At 44.7% G+C, this 22,646-nt stretch overlaps 1 protein-coding gene across 1 annotated transcript in view; it reads left to right on the forward strand.

The window, feature by feature from the left end:
- LOC120022446 (exostosin-1b-like) overlaps nucleotides 1-22,646 on the forward strand; it is a 120,119-nt gene that overhangs the window by 60,169 nt on the left and 37,304 nt on the right. Inside the window, exons 2-5 of the mRNA XM_038966349.1 lie at nucleotides 13,626-13,719; nucleotides 16,686-16,793; nucleotides 17,246-17,365; nucleotides 21,696-21,828. Coding sequence (XP_038822277.1) covers nucleotides 13,626-13,719; nucleotides 16,686-16,793; nucleotides 17,246-17,365; nucleotides 21,696-21,828 — 455 coding nt within the window. The remainder of the gene's footprint in view (nucleotides 1-13,625; nucleotides 13,720-16,685; nucleotides 16,794-17,245; nucleotides 17,366-21,695; nucleotides 21,829-22,646) is intronic.

A 22,646-nucleotide genomic window follows, 5' to 3' on the forward strand; every position in this document is an offset into this window, starting at 1 on the left:
TGGTTCATGTTGTTTAGAATTAGATTTTCTTAATTGAACCGTAATTGCATTGTTGTACTGACGTCTTTTCTCCCCCTCTCGTTTTCTGATTCATGCAGCTCCTGTGTTTTTGGTTCCTTGTTAGCCTCTCAAGTGTACGGACGGACGCTCGCGCACACACACACACACACAGCACTCCGCTCTCATCCACCCTCACTGTAGCTGTTCCATCAAAATCTCTATCTGCCCAGGCATTATCCCTGTGCAGCTCTCCTGTCATGTGATGCGAGGGTTTGCTGCTTCGCCTTTGGATATGTCAGACTCACGCTGAGCTTGATTGCAAGGGTTGGTGCGAGCGAGAAATGATTTGTGTTGGTTTGTGTGTGTGTTTGAAGAGGGAGCAGAGAGTCTAAATACTGTACTATGACTGTGTATGCTAGGGAATCATCCCACTCTGAAACCTTTAGCGATCAGCCACCCACCACATCCCCACTCGAACCAGGCCATCTTTATTAATTTGCCCATTTATCTTTTTATTTGTCTGTCTGTGTTTTATTGTACTTTATTTCATGCTGTGCTGTGACTTGGGACCCATATGGCCCTGAGTTTATTGTGGTTTTAGCCTTTAGAGGGAATAAATTAGAATATGTTTGCAAGTTATTTGAGTTCATTAGGTTTCCAGTCACTTTTTGGAGGAGTGGAGGGCCTGAAGGGCTGAGCTGGGCCTGGGAGGCAGATGGGACCAGGGCCATATGCATTGGGATTTTACTAGCTACCCATGTTCTGCACATTAGTTATGTGTATGCGCATTGCAAACGCTCAGTTAATTAATTTCTCGGCGGCCCAAGTTTTTCCATATTGGTATGGTTGTTGTGTGCTGCAGATAAAAGGCCATCGCTCAATGGATAAATATGGTCTGCTCTGTGCCATCTATTCCAGCAGCTCTGATGACAAATGTATGAGTTTTAAAGGAGGCAGCAGCAAAGCACGTGCTGACACGTCAAAATCCGAGACACCCACTATCACACACACGTATACTCACACACGGATGGCACACATGCACCACACACACATACACACTGCATCATCGTGAGGGCCATCTGGAAATAAAGTGCACTGCAGTATGAGACACAGCTGGTCTCCAGTGTGTGTGTGTACGTTCTGGACCTCTGACCTGACTCAAGGCATGGCACAGGGAGCCAATCACACGGACTCTGAAGTGTGTGTAAGACTGTACATGTGAACTGTCTTGGTGCTGTGCGACTATATTGTGCATGTGTGCGTGACTGTGTCCGCAAGTATGTCTGGGGGAGTTGAGAGTCCTTCTAAAAGTCTACCCTCGTCCTCTGGAGGGAGAGTTACAGTAGGCATCAGGGAATCCGAGTTCTGTGCAGACCCTAAATGTAACAAAAAAAAATGGACTCAATCTACCTTGCTGTGGAAAACAGCGAGAAAGAAATCGTAGAGGACAAATTGAAAAGATTGCATTAGATAAAGCCATCACAGCGAATTAGTATCTCGGCAGAAGGGACCCTTGTTATCTGGGTATTTCTAAAATATTCAGGTTTACACATGTGACATGGGAATGGTAGGCTAGGAGATTGTGCTTGGGGGGAGCTATGAGGCATGACTGGGAAGCTGATTCATTTGGCTGTGTCTAGAAGTTAGCATGCCATGCGGCTGTGTCGCTCACTTCACTGCTCTTAAACACTCAAGCTTTCTTTATGTTAGTAGAGGTTTATAAAGTTATGCTAATCTAGCTAGCACCTTGACAAGACTGTCCTGAGGTAACTGTTGTGGTTTTGAGTCCTTGTTTAGAGTTACTCAGCCTATCCAGTCAAAACAAGCTAATGCTATGCTATCACCTTTTGCTCCACTTTGACCCTTGAATACTGAGAATAACTGAAACTTTATTACCTTTTCAAAATGGCAACCCAGTATCTCTTGATGGAATCAGAATAGCTCAAAACGTGTACCACACCTATTGTCAAGATTTAGGTGCCGTACGATAACAAGAGCGAACTGTCTTGTCTCAGTTAAATACGTTTTAGCCTATTTAGAAAGGGACACCTCTCTGAAAGTCAGTTGGTTTGTAAGTGGAGTGTTGGTCTAATACTGGATTCTGGACAGCAAGTGACCGTAATCGGATTCCTGCATGTGTAGCCAGTCCTCATGGCCGTCATGGGATCCTGCACACAGCCCGTGTGTTTGTTTGGGGAAGCGGACCTAAGGGTTACGTTATGCTAGGATGCTAATTGGAACTAGCATAAGCTAGCTAATGAGGCCCTATTAGGGTAATTAATTAGTTGTGGCGGAGAGCGTGCATGCTCGGTGAGCGAGGAGTTAGAGAAGACCGGACACACACCACACGGGGCAGGGCATCCAGCCGCAGGGATGATGGGTGGGGAGTACAAGGGGTGATGGTTACGGGGCCACGCATGCACGTGCACACACACTAGTCAGTCACACCTCACTGCCTGTCAGTCCCTCATATTTACAGCCACACGCATGTGCGCACAGATACTCGTTCCCATGCAAATACACAGTAACACATGTTCCTGCTTTACAGCACACAAGTACACTGCCTGTGTTAATCAGTCATCCTGTACCACGCAGCACATCTGACTCACTCATAGGCATACACTCACACACTAGGGCTGTGGAGGTCATGACATTTTGTCAGCTGGTTATTGTCATTCAAAAGACTGCCGATCTCACGGTAATTTGTCCGGTTAATTAACATAAACACGTTTATCATCTCCAGGCCTACATGGCATACAAGCCACATACTAGCCACTGATGTGCGCCTTTTGGAACATCTACATTTTCCCCCTAATAAATCAATTTAATATGAACCATAAATCCATTATTTATTTTTGCCAGGTCTAAAGAAACGTGATATGGATAAAATGTATTTCAGAACAGAATGAGTTTTCTTTACTGTATGTTATCTGGCTATGCTCTATGCCATAGGCTGTAGGCTTGTTCATTTAGCAGACAAGATATGCTTAAGTAGCAGTGTCATTATTTTTATTATATGATTTTATAGTAAGGAGAATATACTAAAATAGAAAGGACATTTTTCCCATTCCGGAGCGGGTGCACATAAGAAGTGGCTCAGATTCATCTATGATTCACCAAATTATATTTTGAAAGAGGAAGCAAAGTACTTTAAACATATGTTTTCGTTTGTTTCCTCCATCTCCTCTCACCGAAGCTAATTGTATGGGTTTTTTAAATAATAATAGTGTAAAATGAACAGCCATACTGAGACTCATGTGAAGGTGAAATTAGAGGAGGAACTTCTTGATGCAGTTGAAGCCTTTAAGTCTGGGAAAACTCCAGGGCTGGATGGCATACCAGTGGAGGTATACCAAACCTTTTTTGATATACTCAGAGGACCGTTATTAGCATGTTTTAACCACTCCTATGTAAATGGTAGATTATCAGACACTCAACAAGGTCTGATTTCATTATTACTGAAACAGGATACAAGTGGGAAATATAAAGAATTGGAGGCCCTCACACTTCAGTGTTGTGATGCAAAAATTCTAGCAAAATGTATAGCGCATAATTATAAAAGTATTGTCAGACATTATTCATTCTAATCAGAGGTTTTTTACATGGACGATACATTGGAGATCATATCAGACAAGTACTGGAAACAATAGAAACACCATGAAAAATCTGGGAAACCAGGCCTGCTATTCATAGCTGACTTTGAAAAGACTTTTGATAAAGTACGACTGGAGATTATATGTAAATGCCTGGAACATTTCAATTTTGGAGAATCTCTCATAAAATGGGTTAAAATAATGTATAGTAAATAATGTCTACTTCTCAAGGTTTTAAACTGTCAAGAGGAGTAAAACAAGGTTGTCCACTATCGGCATATCTATTTATTATGGCCATCAAAATGTTAGTTATTAAAATCAGATCCAACAATAATATCAAGGGATTAGAAATCTAGGGCTTTCAAACAAAGGTTTCATTGTACGCTGATGATTCATGTTTTCTTTTAAATCCACAACTTGTATCCCTCCACAGCCTCATAGAGTATCTAGATAGTTTTCCTAACCTCTCTGGTATACAACTAAATTATGAGTGTACTATAAGTGTACTATATTGCGTATTGGATCATAAAAAAATACAACTTTTACATTACCGTGTAGTTTACCAATAACGGGGTCTGACGGTGATGTGAACATACTCTATATACATATCCCGAAATAATAAATGATCTATCCAATACATTTTTATAGAAAGTTAACAAAAATAGATAAGATCTTGCTACCATGGAAAGGAAAATACCTGTCTATTTGGGGAAAAATCATCCTGATTTAACTCTTTAGTCATATCCCAGTTTACCTATTTGCTTATGGGCTTGCCTCACCTAGCGAACAGTTTTTTTTTGTTATTATATGAGAAAAGTATTTTACTTTATTTGGAATGGCAAGCCAGACAAAATTAAACGGGCCCATTTTATATAATGAATATTAATTCGGAGGGCAGAAATGACTAAATATTATAGCATTAGACCTCTCACTAAAGGTGTCAGTCACACAACAGTTATACTTAAATCCGAACTGGTTCTCTAACTAATTAGTAAGAATGTCTCACCCTATGTTCACGAAAGGCCCTTTTCCCTTTATTCAGATTACAACCTCTCACTTTCAGTTATTTGAAAAGGAAATCCTCTCCCAAACATCGCTATTTTTAAAACAAGCCATAGAAAGTTGGTTGCGATTTCAATTTAATCCACCAGAAAATACAGAACTAATACAACAAATATTGTGGTTTAATTCAAATGTACTAATTGATAAAAAATAAACACTTTTTTCCCTTTAAAATTCAAACAATTATAATCTTCGTAAATATCATATATAAGACTGGTGGAGTTATGTCACTCATACAGCTAACAAAAACATATGGAAATGTCTGCTCTACCCCAAATTACAACCAACGAATTGCAGCATTACCGCAAAAATGGAAGAAGAGGAAGGGGGTTAGAGTAAGGAACTTGTCTGTCGGCCCTCCATTAAAGACCATAATTGGATAAAGAAAGAGATTTTTGACGTACCGATTCGATGTCACATGGTTTATGAATTGACACGCAAAATGACGCCGGATTCAAAACTTTTAAGTTTTTCAATTTAAATTATTATACAGAATTCTTGCAACCAACAGAATGTTATTTATGTGGGGGATACAACTTTCCCAGCTCTGCAGATTTTACTGCGAAGAGGCAGAATCATTAGATCATTTGCTTTGGTACTGTCCATATGTAGCTTGTTTTTGGTCACAGGTTCAGGAATGGCTGAAGAATTCCAATATTTACCTGGAGCTAACCCTGCAGATAGCACTACTGGGCGATCTGATAGATCAATAATATAATAATACTTTTAGAATTTTATTGTATTTTTAATTTACAATCTGTAGAAACAATGAGAATAAAAAGGTTCAGAACCTTTGTGAGACATCACAGCACAGTGGCCCCGAAGAGGTGAATGTCGATTATGGCATAAACTAGGCAAGTCAGTTAAGAACAAATTCTTATTTACAATGACGGCCTACCCCGGCCAAACCCGGACGCTGCTGGGCCAACTGTGCGTTGCCCTATGGGACGCCTCTAGCACTGAGATGCAGTGCCTTAGACCGCTGCGCCACTCGGGAGTGAAAAAGGTGTGTGTGTGTGTAAAAATATATATTGGGGATTCGAAGTGATGCAGACAATTACATTGATGGAAGCTACAATCTATCTGCAATATTAACGCTGATCTACCCCCTAAATATAAATAATAGCCACTTATTTGATCAATTTTCTCTTTTATAATGGTTCTGTTCAGCGTAAAAGTGATAATTTGAAACAGGTCCTATACGTTAGATTTTAAAGTTATTTGTCAACTTTAGTTGTGAGTGATGCAAACCTTAGAATATCTTGGAAATCAATGCATGATGTGACTATAGGCTATTTGATTTAAGAAAGTCACTAAAGAAAGCTTGCGCTCTGTTGCTTGCCTCAGGCTGCACACCCTGCTCTCTCATCAAGGGATCATATTTTCACCCATCAGACTAATACATTTCATCAGTATGCACTGGAATATCCACCGTTTGAGGAGAATGCAGCCTCGCTACACAACAGGTTCTATTCCGCCCAAACTCTGTATGACATGGGCTCTCCAACCCTGTTCCTGCTGCTACCCAGAGCTTAATTTGGGAAACCAAGTGAAATCTGTCCAGGAACATCGATAGTAACATGTTTTCACAACAAAACATATTTCATTAAACTGTTGACATGTCTCTCTGTGCGCTCGAGAAAGGAATAAGGGAGAAAGACGAGGAGATGGAAACATGGTGGAGAGATGTAGCTGAAGGTAATGTCAAGTCTAATTTACGTATGAAAATATATTTTAAAAAGTCCTATTACTAGGCTATTCAAAATCAAATACAAAAATTCACTATAATTGTCTCTGTAAGCCGCCCTGCACAATCAATGAACCAACAGCATCACCTAGGCCTATATGTTCTCTCCCAGACTCATGCTACGCTCCAAACGTTCTATCCATGAGGTCGTTGTGTTTGGCTTTGAAACAACATGCACAATCACCATGTTTTACACTCAGTTTCAACCTGTTGTTGAACTTCTTTCTTTTAAAAACACACTACAGTTTTGATGTGATTTTCGATAGCATTTGCATTGATGTCAGAGTGGTTAGCGGGACAATAGAGCCCTGAGTACCAGGCCATTGGGTACTACCAACACATGTCCAGAGTGCATAAAAGGAGAATACCATGACTCAACGGTCACATGGAATTTTACTGTCGTCATGACTGCAGGTGTGGCGGTAATACGGTCACCGCAACAGCCATACTCGCACCATATGCTCAGTCTTAATCTCTCTTATACCTATAGGCCTCTAACTTTATTAATTCACTATCACACTCGCTCTCTTGCGCGCGCGCTCTCTTTCTCGCATGCATGCAGGCACACGCACACCTCCCATGGCCTCCAGTCATGCTGTTCTGACCGTAGCATACGGCTAGCTCCCAGGCCTGACACACTCACAGTGGCCCTAATCCTCCGTGGTACGGTGTTACTTCCATCCCGTCTCATTGTTACGGTTAATCCACACAGCTCCGGTCCTCACCGTCTTTGCGTCTTCAGACTGACTAAAGCACATCTTAGCCCTCTTCAGGCAATACACACACATACACGGTAATAACACACACACACACACAGCGCACACACTGGGAGAGAGACGAGATCTCTTGGGCTAATGTGACAACCTCATCAAAGTCCTAACTTTGATCACTTTCTGTGTTTTTGGAGAACATTGAGGTTGTTTGCGGTTTTGTGTTTTCATCACTTTAGAACGAGCGGGCCCGGAGGGAGAGTTTTCTCTAGCTAGCGTCTGTCAGATACCCATACTGCATCAAGCCTGACGGCAGTGCACTGCTGGCGCCTTGCCCAGGAAAGCCCCACCTCCTCCCTCTGAGAAACCTGGCTAAAGGGGGACTAAGGAAAGAGCTTTGTTTCTGAAAGAGTTTCTTTAAAAAAGAAGTTGATTATTTATTTTTTTGTCCATCTGGATGAAGTTCAGAACGCATGTAATTAAGTCACTCTTTTTAGCGGAGGCACTAAACGGGTGTTGCAATGGCAACTGAAAGTTGTTGCCGGTGGGTCTGGTTGAGAGGGTCACCTAATTGCATCAGACCTGTAAAAGACACCATTTATTTCATCAGGGCTAATTTTCAGTCCATCTCATCTGAATCATATTTCCTCCGCATTATGCTATGTTGACTTCATTTACCAATGTTTTCACTCAAAGCACGGCATTCTTTACAATAGCCCACTCATATGCTGCCCCTTTCTCTTTTTCTCCCTCTCTCACGGTCTTTCTCTTTATCTATCTACCCCTCACACATAAACACTTTCACACACACCAAAACAACACACACTCACACCGCCTGTGGGCTCCTCGGTTCGCTCAGCAGTTCCTCCTCGGCAGCTCAAGGTCAGCAGGAAGACGGAGCTCTGCTGTTTGAGAGAAATGAAAATGGAGAGGAGAGGGGGAAAAACGAGGGATGGAGAAAGGAGAGCGATCTCTACTGTATCCCTCAGCAGGGGACCAGTGACCCTTCTAAGTGCCCCAGCTAGCCGACTGAAGGGGCAAGCAGTGGACAAGTCAGGGGTCAGGGCCCATCCTCTCTGGCTATCACTGAGACCGTAGAAGAGACTGAGGGTAGAACCCTGTATATCCTTGAACTTAGTATTTTACCCTGTTCTTGTATTAAAGTCAGAGTGGGTCCATGTATACAGATGACACGTACAGTACCAGTCAAAAGTTTGGACACCTACTCATTCAGGGGTTTTTCTTAATGTTATACTATTTTCTACATTGTAGAACAATAGTGAAGACATTAACACTATGAAATAACACATATGGAATCATGTAGTAACCAAAAAAGGGTTAAACAAATCAAACTATATTTGAGATTCTTCAAAGTAGCCACCCTTTGCCTTGACAGCTTTGCACACTTGACATTCTCTCAACCAGCTTCAACTGGAATACTTTTCCAACAGTCTCGAAGGAGTTCCCACATATGCTGAGTACTTGTTGGCTGCATTTCCTTCACTCTGCGGTCCAACTCATCCGAAACCATTTCAAATTGGGTTGAAGTCAGGTGATTGTGGAGGCCAGGTCATCTGATGCAGCACTCCATCACTCTCCTTGGTCAAATAGCCCTTACACAGCCTGGAGGTGTGTTGGGTCATTGTCCTGTTGAAAAACAAATGATAGTCCCACTAAGCGCAAACCAGATGGGATGGCATATCGCTGCAGAATGCTGTGGTAGCCATTGTGGTTTAATGTGTCTTGCATTCGAAATAAATCACTGACAGTGTCACACCTCCTCCATGCTTCACGGTGGGAACCACACATGCGGAGATAATCCGTTCACCTACTCTGCGTCTCACAAAGACATGGCGGTTGGAACCAAAAATCTCAAATTTGGACTCCTCAGACCAAAGGACAGATTTCCACCAGTCTAATGTCCATTGCTTGTGTTTCTTGGCCCAAGCAAGTCTCTTCTTCTTATTGGTGTCCTTTTTAGTAGTGGTTTCTTCACAGCAAATCGACCATGAAGGCCTGATTCACGCGTTGTCCTCTGAACAGTTGATGTTGAGATGTGTCTGTTACTTGAATTTATTTGGGCTGCAATCTAAGGCTGGTAACTCTAATGAACGTATCCTCTGCAGCAGAGATAACTCTGGGTCTTCCTTTCCTGTGGCGGTCCTCATGAGAGGCAGTTTCATCATAGCGCTTGATGGTTTTTGCAACTGCATTTGAAGAAACTTTCAAAGTTCTTGAAATGTTCCATATTGACTGACCTTCACGTTTTAAAGTACTCATGGACTGTCGTTTCTCTTTGCTTATTTGAGCATTATGGCCATAATATGGACTTGGTCTTTTACCAAATAGGGCTATATTCGGTATACCACCCCTACCATGTCACAATACAACTGACTGGCTCAAACACATTAAGAAGGAAAGAAATTCCACAAATTAACTTTTAACAAGGCACATCTGTTAATTGAAATGCATTCCAGGTAACTACCTCATGAAGCTGGTTGAGAGAATGCCAAGAGTGTGCAAAGCTGTCATCAAGGCAAAGGGTGGCTACTTTGAAGAATCTCAAATATAAAATGTTTTTATTTAACACTTTTTTTGGTTACTACATGATTCCATATGTGTTATTTCATAGTCTTGATGTCTTCACTATTGTTCTACAATGTAGAAAATAGTCAAAATAAAGAAAAACCCTTGAATGAGTAGGTGTGTCCAAACTTAACTGGTACTGTATATCAAGATGTTACAAGGGTGATAATGTATTGATATAGATGGAATTAGACATGCACCTACTGTTTGTACAGGTCTGTAATCATGTTGTGTAATCTACACCATTATCACCATACATAGATCCATAAATCAGTTGTCATAAGCTGACACTAGCTGTCATGACTGTTTTAATTTAAATGTTTTACATTTGAGTCATTTAGGAGACGCTCTTATCCAGAGCGATTTACAGGAGCAATTAGGGTTAAGTGCCTTGCTCAAGGGTACATCGCGAGATTTTTCACTAATCGGCTGTCTGCTGCAGGTATGTCTATCTAGCTGTGTCTAGTATTTTATTATGATCCCCATTTAGCTACTGTCGGAGCTGCAGCTACTCATCCTGGCGTCCACACAAAACATGGCATAATACATAACATTAAAGCCGTGGCTACGGATACAGAGTTTTCGCCCACACCTTGCCCGACTCTCCGGTAACCTCTTCCTTGAAGCTAAGGATCCGGACCACGTACTGCACGTGTTATTTTTCGCACACATTTGTTTTTATAACGAAGCTGCTGCTCAAACTCCCACTCCCTTCACGTTTCGCGCTTTACTGACCCTCTTCTGGCCCGTGATGCTGTAGCTGCCTCATATTTCTGAACAGCTGAAACGAAAAGCCCGCGGCGATTTTTTTCGAGAACATTCCAAAACACATATATTATGAAGGCCACAATCTTCTTTCTGTTTTAACGGATGTTGCACAAGCAGGACGCTGTCCCTACACTTTGGACACATTTTGTCTGATGGTGTAGGCTAATCTTTATAGTTGCTGCCATATCATAGTTCCTGGAAAAAATAACATTACTTGTCTGCCTCCTGCGCAGTTTAGCCAATGTTTGCAATGAGGATGAGGGGCGGAATATCCGTATTTTTAACCTGGGCTAATTGGGATACAAACTCTGTATCCGTAGCCACTCATAGACAATTACAGCTGAAGGACATAATTATGTAAAACGACATACATAACATTTAATGGACAGGTACAGAACTACATTTATTCAATAAACATAAAAAAGACAACACATAGCATTAATAGACAGGCGCAGATCTACATACATTTATAAGAACAAATACACGTTTTATATTCTTATGCCTTATCAATCCATGCAACATGTACTCATAATTACGGCTACACTGCAGTCGTCTATTTTTGTTATTCGCTTGCAGTTACAATCGCAGGTCCTTATCCTAATCGTGTTCTGTAAACACTAGCGAGAATCTCATAACATTAGGAACCACCCGTGTCCTTGGTTCTCCCGTTTTGACGTCAATACTATTCCTAACAATGTTATCCATAGATGTTACTGAATGCAATGGAAATGCAACAATTCCTCCCGCTAAGGCGCCGACCACAGTTTTCACGCTAGCAACTTAATCCTTCACCTTAGCTACGTACGTGGACTTTTCAGAGGTCCATCACATTCAGTCTCGATAAAATATAAAAAGTTTTCGCCTGCGACCAAAAATGTGAAATTTGGGGGTTTACACCGGCTAAGGTGACACCTTCGTTGAGGGGTACCCCGATATTTTCCATACAAAACTTATGGGCTCATATGAAAGAGGAGGTTAAATAAATGACAACTGGGGTCAAAGGTTCAAATTTGGCTTAGTTCGTGTCAGGCTGTTGAGCTTCACTTACGTCCTTCGCCCTGGATAGTGCACAGAAATGAACTAAACCAATGAACTAAGCCATGTTAAATGGAGTATATTGCAACAGTTTGCAGTCTACCCCGTAAAAGGTTAACTAAGGTATAGTGTGCATGGACTTTGGACTTATTCAAAAAGTTTCCTCCGGTTCTCATGAGCTTGTTCTGCATTTCCATTCCCCGCACCGACACTCGCTCCCAGCAGCACCCGCCCATCACACACAAAATAAGAATACACTTTCATACACTTCAATAAAACTTTGCTCTGCAGACTAACAGCAGGAAACTGACCAGACTCTCATATGGAGCAGCAAGTCCTTACTCGACTGAGGCGTTGCTTTCTCTGAGCACGCCCTGATGCCAAGGCCACATCTTATCTTGAACAGTTAACCCAAACACCAGATGTGCTCGGGAGGGAGATGCTACAGCTATTTAGGGCAGTCTGTCTCATTTGATATTCTATGGCATTAAGGCGAGGAGGGACACGAGGGTGGCCGCGCTGCACAGGGAGACAGCTGGTGCAGAAATATGTATGTGCCCCCCCCATCCCCGTCTCTGTCTCCATCGACAGGTGATAGACTGTCAATGTTTGGGTGTGCAGCTGTCGTCCACTACTCCGCTCTTGCAAAACGTGGCCACCGAGGTGTGTGTGATGCATGTTGTGTTCTAACTGTATATTACATATGTGACTTTCAGCACTGACTAGTGCGGTGCGCAGGCCATTTATTAGTTCTTGCCGTGTGCGAGAGTGAATGTGTGTGTGTGTGTGTGTGTGTGTACCTGTTTGTGCTCTGAATCCTAGCGGTAGACGTGTCCCGGCTATTGCCCTCCAATGTTACGCGAGCCTATGTGCGGATTGAGTACGCAAGAACACACACACCCGTTAGTGTCAGTAAACAGCAGCATCCCTCTGCATACACCATGGGGAGAGGGAGAGAGACGGGGATAGAGAATGACTGTCCTTTCACCTTCACCCCATATAGGCCGTGCTAAATGAGATTATTTTCTGCCTCCACTCTTTTAACCTCCTAACCTAAAGGACCTGTCTTTAGCTGTCTCTCCCTTGTAAGTTCTGCAGTAGTGGCTATAATGGGAGGGGGAGTGAGTTAGGAGGGTCAGAAGGAGAGAAGAGGGAGAAAGTGAATAGAGAGGAGAGTTGAAAAGCACTTTGTGACAACTGAAGACATAAAAAGGGCTTTGTGAATGTGATTAAGAGAGAATTGGACTGAAAGACAATGGAAGAAACTCGATTGCATTTCCTCGATCCCTGGCGAGCTCTCTCTCCGCCTCCTCAAAACCAATTGGATGAGAAGGTCAGAGTGGAGAGAAGAGGAATCAAGGAAATGCAATTGATATTCTCCCAATGGCAGGAGAGGAGAGAGAGAAAGATGGGAAGAAAGTCTTTCTCTTGGGCCCAGTAGAGGTTAAAGCCCCAGTAAACGGCTGTCTGTGTGAAATGGGTAAAACATCTTCATATTCTCATCCCATCTGTGTAACTACTCTCTGCTACCCTGTGTGACTTCACCTGTAGTGTGTACACTACTCCCTCTGTCTGGGCATGATTTAAGAGCGTGCGGACAGACACAGACAGTCCTGTAGTGTGTACACAACTCCCCCCCCCCCCTTCTGTGACTGATTTAAGCACACACACCCACCACAGCAGGAGCTTGCCTCTTGGTAGCAGGTGTCACTCACAGCTCGTTACCCCTGGCAGGGTTGATCATTCTGTTTGGATAGCAATAAGGCACACCTCACTGGAGAGACGGAGGGGAGGAGATGGAGTGGCATGGAGGGAGCAAGCGGGAAGAGGGAGATGAGGAATTGCACTGCAGTGAGAAACCCTCGAAGATTGTGTGTTTGTGATGGAGAAATAGATTTGTCTTCTGTCCGTACCTGTCTATGAATGATGTTACATGATGCAGCTGAGGGACTTACTGTATACTGGGGTGTGATCTGTTATGTGAGTGTGTTCCGGAAGGTGAGCATAGCTAGTACTGTGTATACATGTGGTCCTGAGGGTGTATGATTATAGGAGAGAAACCTGACAGCCTCTACTTTGTGTGTGTGTGTGTGACATGTACTGATGATGTGTGTTTCTCCACAGATATGACTACAGAGAGATGCTGCACAACTCTACTTTCTGCCTGGTGCCTCGGGGCAGACGCCTGGGATCCTTTCGCTTCCTGGAGGCGCTGCAAGTGAGTGGGCCCATACACACAGGCACAGAGATTGACTCCTTAAGATTCCTGGAGGCACTGCAGTTGAGTGGGCTTCGACACACACCTACAGTGCCTTCGGAAAGTATTCAGACCCCTTGACTTTTCCCACATTTTGTTACGTCACAGCCTTATTCAAAAATCGATTAAATAACACAATCTCATCAATCTACACGCAATACCCCATAATGACGAAGCAAAAACAGATTATTATAATTTTTTTGTGCAAATGTATTAAAAACAAAAAACATATCATATAAGTGTTCAGACCCTTTGCTATGAGACTAAAAATTTAGTTCAGGTGCATCCTGTTTCCATTGATCATCCTTGAGATGTTTCTACAACTTGATTGGAGGCGACTGGTGGTAAATTCAATTGATTGGACATGATTTGGAAAGGCAGCTGTCTATATAAGGTCCCACAGTTGACAGTGCATGTCAGAGCAAAAAACCAAGCCCTGAGCACTCCGTCAATTAGGCCTTTATGTTAGAGGGCCAGACGGAAGCCACTTCTCTGTGAAAGGCACATGACAGCCCGCTTTGAGTGTGCCAAAAGGCACCTAAAGACTCCCAGACCATGAGAAACAAGATTCTCTGGTCTGATGAAACCAAGATTGAACTCTTTGACCTGACTGGCAAATGTCCCAATTGGAGAAACCTGGAAACGTCCCAATTGGAGAAACCTGGAACCATCCCTACGGTGAAGCATGGTGGTGGCAGCATCGTGCTGTGGGGATGTTTTTCAGTGGCAGGGACTGGGAGACTAGTCAGGATCGAGGCAAAGATGAACGGAGCAAAGTACAGAGATCCTTGATTAAAACCTGCTCCAGTGCACTTTGGACCTCAGACTGGGGCAAAGGTTCACCTTCCAACAGGACAACGACCCTAAGCACACAGCCAAGACAACACAGGAGTGGCTTTGAGACAAGTCTCTGAATGTCCTTGAGTGGCCCGGCCAGAGTCTGGACTTGAACCCGATCGAACATCTCTGGAGAGATCTGAAAATAGTCGTGAAGCGATGCTCCCCATCCAACCTGACAGAGCTTGAGAGGATCTGCAGAGAAGAATAGGAGAAACTCCCCAAATACAGGTGTGCCAAGCTTGTAGCGTCATACCCAAGAAGACTCGAGGCTGTAATCGCTGCCAAAGGTGCTTCAACAAAGTACTGAGTAAAGAGTCTGAATACGATATTGAAGTTTAAAAAATAATAATATAAATTAGAACCTTACTTTAAACCTGTTTTTGCTTTGTCATTATGGGGTAATGTGTGTAGATTGAGGGGGGGGGGGGGGGGGGGGGGGGGGCAATTTAATCAATTTTAGAATAAGGCTGTAACCTAACAAAATGTAGGAAAGGTCAAGGGGTCTGAATACTTTCAGAAGGCACAGTATGTATCCCAATACCTGTGCTGTAGGGCTGCGATTAGCCAGGGACCTCACGATGCGATATCACGATACTGAGGTGCCGATACGATATGTATTGCGATTCTCACCAGTTCTATATGTATTGCGATTTGATGTTCCAAACATTATTTCTCACTATATGTCTGCTGCGGAGACGAGAAAGAGCACGAGAAAATGTAGTTCTGACCAGTCATGGAAAGAAAAGTGCCGACACCATGTTGGCTCACTGTTTAAAAAGAAGATGGAGAACAAGCTATAAGATGAAAAATACTGGCGTTTTTGACGCAGGTACAGCAGACTAGTTCAAACTAATGCTACCTTACAAATCGATAGGTGGCGTCAAAGTATCGATATAATATATATAGTCCAAAAATTATATTGTGCTATGTAACTATCACATTTTTTCCCTTCACTCCTGTGCTGTGCTATGCCTGAGTTCCCGCGCTGTCTTTCTCACACAGTGAAACCCCATTCATTGCAACTTCACTCTTTACACAGCAAATGCATTTCTACTCCCTCTGTCCTACCCACTCAATTTAATCTCCTCCGAGTATCACAGAACCCTTACACTCTCTTATATACGTACTTTGTTACCGCACGTACTCCCACTCCATACGTCTCCTCAATGTATTGCCAATGTGCCAATGCCATTTCTTTGACACACACCACAGAACGCTCATAACCTCTCCTATGCCCCACGCTTACCACACACCTTTTAAGCACTTACTCCCGCTCCATATGCACTTTCCAGGTACCACTCGACAGCTGCATACTTGTGCCCTTCAATCCCAACCTACAGCGTATCCACTTGTCAGATTCGAGCCAACCGGTGCACACTTCACAGCCTATACCTTTCACACCTGTCACACACCTGTGCACCTCTCCCACTGTCTACTTCCACACTTATCACCTCTGATATTAGTGCACACTTCTCCACAGAAAGTATGCACTTGTATCTCTCTCCTCTCTCCTATGCTTTCACTCTGACTCACACCACTCAGTCTAGATCTCCTAGCCTCTCCACTCATCGAGAGAGAGTGTGTGTGTGTGTGTTTGTCTACCTTGGTGAGTGTGTGTGCGAGTCAGATGTGAGTGTGAATGCAAGAGCCTCCACTTGTATTAGTGTGTGTGTTTGTAGGAGAGATTTAGAGTGTGAGAGCGAAAGCAGGGCCCGGGGGCCGGTAGCTGACACCTTTATGACCCCTGATTGACAGGGCTGTCATTAAGTCAAACTCTCATCACACTGCACCAGCTGTTCTCCTCTTCTCGCCTTTCCTCTACCCCTCCATTAAGTCTCCTCTACTTCGCCACTGCCAAAGGCCAGCCTCTGCTTGGTTACCTCTCCCTCTCTTGCTCTTTTTTCTCTCTCTCTCTTTTTGCTGTCTCGTTCTCTCTCTCTCTCTCTCCAACTGTGTGCTGTTTTATTGTATCGATTTCCAAGTCTGTTTCAAAAAATGTTCTATCTCTGCTCCACGCCTCTCTCCGTGTCCCTAATCTATTGTTCTCTCTCTCCCTCTCTCCCCATGTTGTGCATCTCTGTCTTTAGGCAGCCTGTGTGCCTGTGATGCTGAGTAACGGTTGGGAGCTGCCCTTCTCTGAGATCATCAACTGGAACACGGCGGCCGTCATCGGGGACGAGAGGCTCCTGCTGCAGGTACGACGCACACCCCTCCCCATCCCCGTAACCACCACCTCAACCCCTTTTAAAGGGATACGGCAAGATTCTACTTCAGAGTCAGGTGAACTCGTGGATACCATTTATATGTCTCTGCGTGCAATATGAAGGACGTTGGAGTTAGTTTCGCACGCCAATGATAACTAGCGTTAGCGCAATGAATCGGAGAGTGCACTCACGGACTGTGTCTCTCAGCCCGGGGTCGTATTCATTAGAGGCTAGACACACCTTAGCAAAACATTTTGCAACAGAAAATTCAAACGGTCGTTTCCTAGTCGCTCCGTTTCCCTCCTCCCTCCCTCTATCCCTCCCCTCTCTCTGACCCGACCATGGCGCGTTGTCCCCTCCTTCACCACCCCCCCCCCCCCCCCCCCCACGCTCCTCTCTCCAGCCCCTCTATCTAACAATGTCCCCCTCCTGTCCTCCTCCAGATCCCGTCCACGGTGCGCTCCATCCATCAGGATAAGATCCTAGCTCTGAGGCAGCAGACCCAGTTCCTGTGGGAGGCCTACTTCTCCTCCATGGAGAAGATTGTGCTGACTACTCTGGAGGTGAGACACACACACAGACACACACACACACACACACACACACACACACACACACACACACACACACACACACACACACACACAGACACACAGAAAACACACACCCACACACACACACACTTTCTTTCTCATTTTCTCTCTCCGTCTCCTCGGCTATCAATCTCCCTCTGTCTTCCAGAGTTCCAATGTCACGCTAGCCTCACTGCAATCTCTCTGTTTATTCCCAAGTGTCTATTTCATGCTAGACTGGCCTTACACCACCAGCCATCCACACACCACCAGCCATCCACACACCACCAGCCATCCACACACTACCAGCCATCCTCACGCCACCAGCCATCCGCACACCTCACGCTACGATTGCAAATGCATCATCCTATGAGCACAAGACGTTGAAAATATATATATTTTTTAATGTCTTTTCAACCTAATTTACGTCCTCAACGTCTTTTCGACGTCTTGCGCTCATAGGGCACAGTCTACACCAGGGGTCGGCAACAGGCGGCCAGCATGCCAAAACCGCCCGGCAAGCGATTTTTTTTAGGCGGTAAAAAAAGACTAGAATCACCAGGAATTCAGCAAAAAAATTCAAGTTTCATTTAAGAAAGTAGTCCCATGAATTAAAAAAAGTGTGATTGTGTCTCAATGTAATCAAGGTATGAAATAAATGGTAGTTATTTTCGAATACAGTCTCTTTTTGGGGTTAGTTGGTGTCAATTTGCAGTGTACAAATGATTATAATTATGCTCCGTTCCCAAATTTGGCCCGCAGCTGAATCTAATTGCCTACCCCCTGGTCTACGCCATAGCATGGCACCAATCTCAAATGTATCTCTATTTTCTACACAGCCTTGGAGCAAAACTAGCATCACGCCCCACAATCTCATCCATATCGTCTATCTGAGTATTCATGCTAGCCGCACCAACCCGATGGACATCTTTAATCTGTCGCGTCAATCACTTTTATCTCTACTAGTCTCAACCTGGGATTGCTGCGATCTCACACACAGGTCTCCATCCGTCTCAGTGTTTGGGCACCAGCTCGGCGGTGGCACCCAGGCTTAACCCCACTGACGTGCTGTCACTCTGTGCTCAGGTGGGGAGGAGGGCGGGGGACAATGTAACACGGCACAGCCCGGGTGACTTACCGTTTTGTTGTTTATGTGCCGAATGTGTTCAAGGGAGATACGGGGGGGTGACACACTATATATTCAAAAGTATGTGGACACACCTTCAAATTAGTCGCTTCGGGCTATCTCAGCCACACCTGTTGCCGAGAGGTGTATAAAATCGAGCACACAGCCATGCAATCTCCATAGACAAACATTGGCATTAGAATGGCCTTTCTGAAGAGCTCAGTGACTTTCAGCGTGGCACCGTCATAGGATGCCACCTTTCCAACAAGTCAGTTTGTCAAATTTCTGCCCTGCTAGAGCTGCCCCGGTCAACTGTAAGTGCTGTTATTGTGAAGTGGAAACGTCTAGGAGCAACAACGGTTCAGCCGCGAAGTGGTGGGCCACACAAGCTCACAGAACGGGACCGTAGAGTGCTGAAGCGCATAGGGCATAAAAATTGTCTCTCCTCGGTTGCAACACTCACTACCGAGTTCCCAACTGCCTCTGGAAGCAACGTCAGCACAAGAACTGTTCGTCAGGAACTTCCTAAAATGGGTCTCCATGGCCGAGCACGCGCACCAAAGCACAAGATCACCATGCGCAATGCCAAGCGTCGGCCGGAGTGGTGTAAAGCTCGCCACCATTGGACTGGAGCAGTGGAAACATGTTCTCTGGAGTGATGAATCACACTTCACCATGGACGAGTCTGGGCTTGGTCGGATGCCAAGAGACCACTACCTGCCCTAATGCATAGTGCCAACTATAAAGTTTGGTGGAGGAGGAAAAATGGTCTGGAACTGTTTTTTTCATGGTTCGGGCTTGGCCCCTTAGTTCCAGTAAAGGGACATCTTAATGCTACAGCACAGAGCCCTGACCTCAACCCCATCGAACACCTTTGGAATGAATTGGAACACCGACTGCGAGCCAGGCCTAATTGCCCAACATCAGTGCCCAACCTCACTAATGTTCTTGTGGCTGAATGGAAGCATCTCCCTGCAGCAATGTACTAACACCGAGTGGAAATCCTTCCCAGAAGAGTGAAGGCTGTTAAAGCAGCAATGGGGGGACCAACTCCATTTTATTGCCCATGATCTTGGAATTAGAGCAGGTGTCCACATACTTTTGTTCATGTAGTGTATGTTAATGCAGTTGCCTTGGCAGCTCCCGAGATAACGAGCGGCATGGGTTATTCATTCGGCCGTGTCACGCTCAGTCGGCTGCAGATCTAGGCCGATACACACACACACACAATCTCTCTCCTCACACACTCCCTGTGTCATCCTCTCACAACTTCACACACTCACAGAAACCAGCGCCTGTGTGGCGGGCGGCTGAGTTGGTGAGCGAGTAAACAGGCAAGAGAACAAGCCCAACCAATCACGTTGCGTTTCCTCTCAGGAAGTCGAGACGTTTTGACCAATCACAAAGCCAACGGAGCCTTCCCTGTTCCTGACGATTCCCGGCACACCTATTAAACGGAATTACAGTGTGTTTCCAAAACAGAGCGGATTTATCTATTATCCTCCTAATTGGCTGATTTTAGCTGTTGGGAGGCTAGATTGAGTCATCCATCATGCTCAGCTAGGACGCTCAAGGGGAATGAGTTCAGTCATGCAGGAAAAATAGCCCTTCATAAGGTCTTAAGGCCCTCGTTTTAAGGTGGTGAGTGCTTTTTATCGAGAGGCTAAAGGATTCCAAGTTAATCTGTTGGGCTGAGGCAAATGGTTATTGACTGGCCTGAGGGGCCGTAGCAGTGGAAAACCGCCTCTCGTTTCTTATCCCCACCTCTGCAGATTAATTTTGATATTGCTTTGTCAATATTATTAAAGTATTCTACAGCGCCATGATCGCGTGGAACTCCCATCTCCTATTACTCCAGCAAACAGCCAAATACCTTTTAAAAAAACAGATTAAACAACATCTCATGGAACAGTGGGGACTGTGAGGGGACACACACTCTTAACACACATTTTTAGTTTTATTGTTTGTATAATTTCTTTTGAGTTGTTTGAATAGGTTTATTTCAAATTTTGTGACGGTCCTTGTCTATCGGTGCATAAGTGTTTTGTTGCTTGTCGTGTTTATTTTTTTGTGGACCCCAGGACGAGTTGCTTCTGCGAAAGCTAACGGGGAGCTAAATAAACAAAGACGGACCCCTCCAAGCGGTATTATTAGCTCCCTTCTCGAACCGCCCACCGTCGCTTTCCATCCACAACCACCCGAGACGTTACGCGTTGTTACCAGGCCAACGGCCAAGTCACCCCGCCACCTATTCCGCCACCGTAGGATTCAATAGAGAGCCTAAAAACACGACTACAAACCTGCGTACGTTTTACGGAAGCGATTTAGCACTTGCTCAAGGGCACAGCGGTAATATCGCTTTCTGTCGTGCCTCGATACCACAGCAGCAGCCACTTGCATCCCCCACCTCAGAAAGCAACAGGGGAAAATGGCCAGTCTGGTATTGGTGTTTGGATGTGTGAGTGACTATTTGGGGTCTATTTGTAAGGGGAATGGACTCCTCATTGGAGTGACTGGTGTTTCACTGTATGTACCACTGAACTGGTTTGTTCTTTCGTGCGTGAAGTACGTTTTGGGCACAGCTTCTATTTGTATGACTGACTGCTGCCCATACTGGTACTGAGTTCCAGGTTTATTTGGATGTCTTGTATGTAAGCGGCTCCTGTTAGAGGTCTCGCTGTATTACTGGGGCTTCATCAAGTGGCTGAAACGTTTGAGCATTGCGGATATAAATAAAGGCAAGAAATAAAGTATGGTAATCAAGTTTGGGAAACCCTGATCTAAAGAGTACTAAACAGGGTCAGTCTACTCTAGGGTTCTCCAACCCTGTTCCTGGAGAGCTACTCTCCTTTAGGTTTTCAATCCAACCCCAGTTGTAACTAACCCGATTCAGCTTCTCAACCCGCTAATTATTAGAACGAGGTGCGCTAGATTAGCGTTGGAGCGAACACCTACAGGACGGTAGCTCTCCAGGAAGAGGGCTGGGGAACTCTGGTTTATTACATTATGCAGCTATCTGCAACGTTCAGAATGTTTCTCTCTACTGGACACACACCTAATGCTAATAATATAGTGGGGTATGAATGAATAGTAGAACCTCCAGTGTATCTGTTTTGAGTGACTGGCGTTTTAGTGTCTAGGAATGTTCTGTTGGAGGGACTGGTTTAACCTCTGCCCATCTCCTCTTGCCCTCAGATCATCCAGGACCGGGTGCTGCAGCAGGAGTCCAGGAGCACCTTGATGTGGAACAGCCACCCAGGGGGGCTCTTCGCCCTGCCACAGTACTCTGCCCACCTGGGAGACTTCCCCTTCTACTACGCCGCCCTAGGTGAGTACCCCCCCTCCTCTCAATCAACCAATCAATCCAATGTATTTGTATGGCCTTTTCACACCAGCTGTTGTCACAGAGTGCTTTTTACAGTTACCCGTTCTGGATCCCAAAGAGCAAGCCCAAGCAGGGACACATTGGCTCGGGAAAAACTCCACTCCTCCATCCATCGCATTCATTGCATGGTAGCACCAGTCGTTCAGTGTCTGTGTAACAGCAGTCCTTTACCGATTTGTCTTGAGCTATAGACATACTAGGGTTACACAAGGGAAGTTACCTTGCCACACCAGAATATCTCATCTCATTTTGTTGTGTATTTGGTCAAGTAGTGGGTACATGCTGTCTATGTTATGGGTAGAGTCCTTGTGTCTTCTTAAACATTTCCCTTAGCCTGTGATATACTGCTAACCCCGTCCAAATGTTTTTTGTTTTTTAAAATGACAAGCGTCTGTTTCTAGAACCTCGGATTCCAGCTGTGACAGAGTCTTAAATGACTACGTAGCCGAGACGCTGTCCCACGAGATCAATTGACTTGTTACGGTGGCTATAACGGCGTGTTACTCGAACGACCCTTGATTGATGCTCGCATTAGGGCCCGTTGACACGTCTAATGGTCAGTCAGTCGTTCGTTTCACTCAGTGCGCACGGCATACACCGCTGCGCCAGTTCACCAACACAAACTGCGCCTCTGTAACAATCTGTGACCTCAGAGGCCTTTTAACGCGTCCCAAATGGCTGCCTATTCCCTATGTAGTGCACTACTTCTGACCCAGAGCCCTATAGGCCCAGCTCAAAACTAGTGCACCGTGAAGGGGATA

The sequence above is a fragment of the Salvelinus namaycush genome, chromosome 27, assembly GCF_016432855.1.
Source record: "Salvelinus namaycush isolate Seneca chromosome 27, SaNama_1.0, whole genome shotgun sequence".
NCBI classification, from domain to species: Eukaryota; Metazoa; Chordata; class Actinopteri; order Salmoniformes; family Salmonidae; genus Salvelinus; species Salvelinus namaycush.